The sequence below is a fragment of the Henckelia pumila genome, chromosome 3 (assembly GCF_033568475.1).
Source record: "Henckelia pumila isolate YLH828 chromosome 3, ASM3356847v2, whole genome shotgun sequence".
Lineage (NCBI taxonomy): Eukaryota > Viridiplantae > Streptophyta > Magnoliopsida > Lamiales > Gesneriaceae > Henckelia > Henckelia pumila.
In genome coordinates, this window is record NC_133122.1 from 142,787,912 (window position 1) to 142,794,265 (window position 6,354).

General features: G+C 34.4%; 1 protein-coding gene across 7 annotated transcripts; it reads right to left on the reverse strand.

Annotated features, from left to right (window-relative positions):
- Positions 1 to 1,652: 1,652 nt before the first annotated feature.
- On the reverse strand, positions 1,653 to 5,140 carry LOC140889746 (uncharacterized). Of its 7 annotated transcripts, none has more exons than XM_073297471.1 (7): positions 4,892 to 5,140; positions 3,841 to 4,099; positions 3,495 to 3,680; positions 2,762 to 2,843; positions 2,544 to 2,651; positions 2,115 to 2,230; positions 1,653 to 2,028 (listed from the first exon to the last, which is right to left on the reverse strand). In XM_073297471.1, the coding sequence occupies exons 2-6, from the start codon at positions 4,075 to 4,077 to the stop codon at positions 2,154 to 2,156; spliced, it is 690 nt and encodes a 229-aa protein (XP_073153572.1). In that variant the 5' UTR covers positions 4,078 to 4,099; positions 4,892 to 5,140; the 3' UTR covers positions 1,653 to 2,028; positions 2,115 to 2,153. The 7 variants fall into 7 exon arrangements, with proteins under 7 accessions (XP_073153572.1, XP_073153571.1, XP_073153570.1 ...); XM_073297470.1 differs by having other exon boundaries at positions 3,841 to 4,269; XM_073297469.1 differs by having other exon boundaries at positions 3,841 to 4,350.
- Positions 5,141 to 6,354: the final 1,214 nt, after the last annotated feature.

The following is a 6,354-nucleotide window of genomic DNA, read 5'->3' on the forward strand; positions in this document are numbered from 1 at the left end:
CAAGTTGCTATAGAAGTCCATTGTAGACCATTTTAAACTCATTTTAAACCTTTTATTTTTTTCATGTGGGACAGGGGTCTCACAATCACCCCTCTTTCAGAACGCGACGTCCTCGTCGCGACCTGACCTCTCGATCCACAAGCACCGGAAATCTAGAGGTGGCTCCTACGGGTTCAAGAGGTGGCTCCCGTCAGTAGCACTTTGCCCCGCAGGTTCAAGAGGTGGCTCTCATGCACGTAGCACTTTGTACCGCATAGCACTTATTTCCCGGGGTCTGTCGGCTGGTAACCTCTCTGATACCATTCTGTCACACCGCGGGCCCAGGCCAATGTGTTTCTCTTGCTTTCTAGCCGTCTCCAAAAGATCTTCTGAATGATCCAAAGACTCTAAAATTCGAGATATATATTTTAATTAAGGCTAGAGTCCTACAAAATAAAAATTCCTAATCTACAGTTTTTTTCCTGAACAGCCCGTCTCGCTCGATCGATTGAAGTCTTCGGTTCGAGCGAGAGTCTTTTTCCAATTCTACTGTTTTCATATTTCTTGGCACCGATCGATCGGTTAAACTTTGCGGATCGAGCGCCCAAATTATGCCAAATTTCTGTCCAGATTTTCTTTCTGCTCCCGCTCGATCGGTTAAACTTTGCAGATCGAGCGCGCAACTTTTTTTTTTCCAACGAGCAGCGATTTTGAAATATTCATATCCGGAGATCTAGCCGTCAGATTGAGCTGAAATTTGGAAAGCTGCTTCAAAACGTCTTGAAATTTGTTCTGAACGGTGGAGATCCGATTTGGATTTCTCTAAAATTAAAAATGATTTTTTGACCATTGCTGCTTCGTAATTCTTCTCTTATCTCGGCTCTTTCCTTCAATCTTTAGCTCCATTTATTCTCTTTTCCTATATCAAATCAGATATAATGATTAGGAACAATAACATGAATTTAGTCAATCAAAATACACCTAATCATCACAAATTAACTCAATCAAACATAGAAAAATACCATCACATCAGTTTCATCTCCAAGAAGACGAGAAATCTTGTTAATTCATCACCCGACTCTCCACTATCCAGGGATCCATTTTATGATAATCGCATCAGGAAATTTTTTTGTTGATTCGAGATGGGCTGAGAATTTCTCTCGAGGTCATGGAGTTTCTCAGTTCAATTTTTGCAAGCAGAGTGATCGAATTGAAGAAAGTTTTGGGCTGGATTAAAATTTAGCGGCTTAAAAAAATAAAAAAATAACATGCCTAATAAGGCAATATAAATCCAGATCAAAAATCCGTCTTATAAAACATGACCATGAGACGTTCTCACGCAAATGTTTGTCATATTCTTTATATATCATATTATTTGAGACGTAAACCGTACATCTCATGAATAAAACGCTAGTTTACAATTCGATTCATACTCTTACACGAGTTTTTGTCACTTAAAAGTAAAATTAAATTACTTCCAAATCATTATTATTATTATTATTATTATTATTATTATTATTATTATTTAACGATTAACATAATCTTTTTAAGCATACACGTGTCTTTTTATATGCACGTTTATATTTAAATAAATTCATTTTTTTAAATAAATGACTTTAATATGTATTTAATTATTTATACTAAATATTAGAAGAAAACCATATTAGCCAACACGTAAAAGTGTATTTTGGTCAATACAATACAAGTCATAAATTAAACCATCATTTAAAAATAATAATAACAAACACTATATAGTTTATCGCACTAAAAATTACTGTATTTTGTCTTCTTATCACTCAAGCTAAAGGTAAGAATATTTAGTTCATTTTACGGTGGCGGCAGTTCTTCTCAAAATTCATAAATATTGTAATCTTCTCGTAACCATCATGTTTCCGAAAAAGGTCCAAAGCCTTTTGAGCTTCAATCAATGGAAAACGATGCTTGACAATACTGACAATTTTTGTTCAAGAATGAGAGGCCACAGATGAGTTCTCACTTCAGCAGTCACGGAAGCTAAATAATCCAAATCTCTACATTGTAGATCGAAAACTGAAAACAATAATAAATATATAATGGTGATTGAGGGTTCTAAGATAACAAAAAACACTTGCAAATAAGCTAATAATAAGTTCTACCTTTAATTTCAGCATGTTTTTCTTGTAGTAAAGCCAGATCTATACGGGTACATTCTGTTCCATGAAAATCCACAATGACAACCTTACCCCCCCGTACGACAACACTTGATGTTTGTCTGGAGATCAAAAACTCCATAAGCAAGAACAAAATCAACACCTGAAAAAGATGATTAGCCACTAAGTGGATAAAAACCGTCTCCACAATTTTAATCCAATAAAGTGGTCATTTGCAATTCATTTTAATCCATGTAAATAATCAAGTAATGAATTTAAGATTTCTCTATTTTTCATTGTTAACACTAAAATTGTAATCGAAATCCATAGATTTGAAATACTTCCACCCAAGCACAACTTTAGGGAAGCCAAAAGAAAAGAAACAATTTATGGCGAGCATCAAATCTTCCAACAAAAGGATAGGAGAGACCTCACCCTTACGTCCAGCTTTCTCAATAACGGCCGTCACAAAGTTTCCCGACGTGTCATCAACAGAAAAATCCGCGCCATAATGATCACAAATTGAAACTGTTTCGCTACTTCCTTAAAAACCATCAACAAGAATGAGCATAAACGACAATGTAGACAATTAAGGGATCGGTATTATGAATTGTCACAAAAATGAGAATGTCTAATGGAGTGAACAATATCACCTGTGGAAGCAATAACTTTTAAGCCCATGTACTTAGCAAATTGTATTGCCAATGCACCGATCCAGCTAGTGCCTTCCCGAATCTAAATATCGTAGAACTCTGAATTAGTTTGACTGTGATGATTTGCCACAAAAGATAAAAACATATAGAAGAAAAACTCTGATATCACAACTGGCAAACTTAGGATTTTCACTCAACACATTACTTCAATTTTTTTAAAAAAAAGAAAAAGAAAAAAAGAAAACAAAAAGAAATTATAAACATAATGTTACACTCGAAGTAATTATGTCAATGGAATGCAAATGCACATAACAAAAGGATGCAAGTATATATTATGTCGTATATATATAGAAATCTAAGACTTAACGTCTTAACCCAAGATTTCCTCTGTACAGGTGTTCTCTCCACCTTACCCTAGCTAAGCTAGTAAGCACATAAGATATAAAATAACTGAATCCCAATTCCACCCAAATTCCTCCTATTATATCTCCCTCATCCCCTTTCCCAAGTCACTCCCAGTAAAACTCTTTCCATGGCCAGATACAGAGTCAATCCCATGACAATATCCCCCTCTTGACTAAATAAGCCCATTAGAGTTGAGTTCTGAACAAATACAGTTGTCACGATTATCAATCCGTAATTTAGGTACATACAAGTGCAACATGGAAATATGGATTCAAAACCACTTTTTTCACTTCTTAAAATAATCTCCTTTTAGATTGTGGTTTCTCACCAATATCCTTTTATCTTTAATTGTCTGAAGATCACACATCTTAAACAAAGCTGACCATACGCTGCATGATGCATAAGGTAAACCTGCAGCATAATCTAAATCAATATCATCAGGTAATGGAAGAACACAATTTGCCGGTACAGCCACTTGTTCCGTATAACCTCCTCCCTTGAGAATGGCACAAACCTGAAATTCACAACTTTATGTTATGCATTGCAAATATGTCATGCTAGGGTAAAAATTAAAAAAGCTTCCTCAAACAGTCAGCACATAGGTAAAAAGGAAAGCAGGAGAAAAACATTATTTAACATTCCATAATACATCTCCCGTGAAAGTTGGCGATTACCCTTTCTCCAACTTTCCAACAACTGACATTACTTCCAACTGCTTCGATTATTCCAGAGCATTCTAGGCCTGGGCAGACACCGCCATCACTTGTAGCCACATCAATTATATCACCTCTATTGACACCAGCAGAGCACACCTTGATCAATACTTCATTGTCGTTAAATTTAGGAGTTATAACTTCTCGCTGCTCTAAAATACTTGAAAACCAGCGTTTTTCAGACACCATCGCCTTCATTGTGGATACAAGAGGTTGATTTCTAGCAACGGCACAACAAAATCAATGAAAGAGAGCAGTAGTAGCTTGCAGCTACGTGTATTGTGGTGGCCAAGGCAGGTGGTGGCCGTGGATTGACGTGTTGGTGTGCGTTTGTGTGGGAAGGAGGGAAGATGCGAGAAGAGAAAGGACAATGCAGCACAGCAGCGAGTCCTAGGAACAGAACTTTGGTGTAAACCTTCAATTCTCCAAACACTACAACTTCTACATAACAAACACTGCCGAGACAGATTCCTTTTGTCCACAGGATAAGAAAATCGTTAATGAATTTAAATGTAAAAGCGAAAAGTAAAAGTATTTTTCTAACCAATCTTAGGGCTATTAAAACTCGACTTGGATACTATACTCCACACGAACAAACTACACAGCAACCGACAGATATTCAATATATTATCCATCCACACATCAAAGTCCTAAAGAATTAGGGCCTCCAATCTATCAAGAAATTATCTAATCTTTAATTTTCTTGGAATTCTGAGCTCATTTAAAAAGGTCCGAAAGATTACATCTGGATTTGTTATTTGCATTCTGATTCTTTTTTCTAATCTTGGGCTTTGTCAAATTGCCAAAATTCAGTCCAAGAAGCGGTATAAAAAACATGGCGAGCAGAATAAAAAGTATAATCGGACCAATAATCAAATTCGTATCAGCCAATTAATTCAAAACAACAGATCATAGACGTTATGATTGTGTGCTTATCCATGACTGAAAACTGGTAACATTAAATAAATTTGCAAAAAACAAAAAATTTTATCCAGCCCAGACGAGAATTTACCTCTCGAAGAATTAGGTCAAGCGATTCACCTTCAGGTATCGAATCAGACGCTCAGAAGATTAAGCGCGGTCTAAAAAGCTCACGGTATACGAAGATGCTAAATCTGGTGACGGACAGCCGGAGTTCGACTGAAACTATGGGGCCAGTTAGGGTTTTGGGAGGGGGAAATAGATTTGGTCGCGAGAAGGAGGGGGTAAAAAATTGATGACAATGTTCACGGTTTGATTAACTATCTGGACCGTGTCGAAATTAAAAATTTGATTTGAACTGGAAATCAAACCAATAAATGTTACATTTTTATACTACCGTCGTCTTTCAAAATAATTGAAGACATGTTCAATGTTGCATTTTTAGGCGACTAGCTTTTTTCAAAAATAATTGAGGAGTGTTGTAAAATAAAGAAGAAACTAACCAAATAATATGCAAAGAAATATGCAAAGAAAACAAGTAAATTCGATGTATTGAATGTGTTACATGAGTGACCTATTTATAGGTACAAGAAACTGAAGATAAGATCAAATAAATTGATTCGATCACGATTAATATCATCTCTTTGGGATTTGAATATAACTCCATGATAACTCAATCTTTGATTATCTTGACATCCATAATATTGTAACAATGAGTGTTTTTTTTTATTGAAGTACTTAAAGACAATTTGAGATACTGTTGAACATTTAAGATACTGTTGAACATTAAATGTTCAACAGAGATATCTTAAAAAAAAAATGTTCAACAGAGATGTCTTTTGATGCTATAATAGAAAATATTGTGTCCAACTGCACAAACGTTTTCTTCTTTGATGGTCTAAGAGAGACGAATAAAAATTTTCTTTACTAGTTTTTGCTCGGGCTAAATGCATCCAAGTCCCTTGTAAAAAACCGAATAAGCAATAACCCCCAAAAAAATTTTAATAAGCTGAATGATCCTTCACTTTTTAAAATATTTGCGCATAACACCCCTAACTGTCATGTTGATACACACGCGCGGTATTTACAATTGTTCATATTATTTTATACATCATTTTCCATAGTTGCCCTTCCAACTTACAAATATATTAATATTAAATTTTCTTTTGAAAACTAGCGGATGACTCTCAACTTACAAATTATTGTAATGAAACAAAATGCAAATAATTAATGTAAATTTTAATTATAATAAATGTTATGCGTAAAGGAAAACGCTATATTATAATAAAAAATGATGCATATAATTAATACATGCATAATTTTAATTTAATCAAAAGATATTATCATTGTTCTCTAATTTTGAAAAGTTAACATTCAATTAGTTTAACATTGATCGGTTTCCGAAAATTTAAAATTAAATTATTTTATTTTATTTTAAACAAACATCTTAAAATTTTTAAATTCTAATAAGTTATTTAATATTTTTTTACAGCATATTAGTGCTATGATCTGATTGAATCAAATAATGGACGTCAATTGTAAAATTTTTCATTA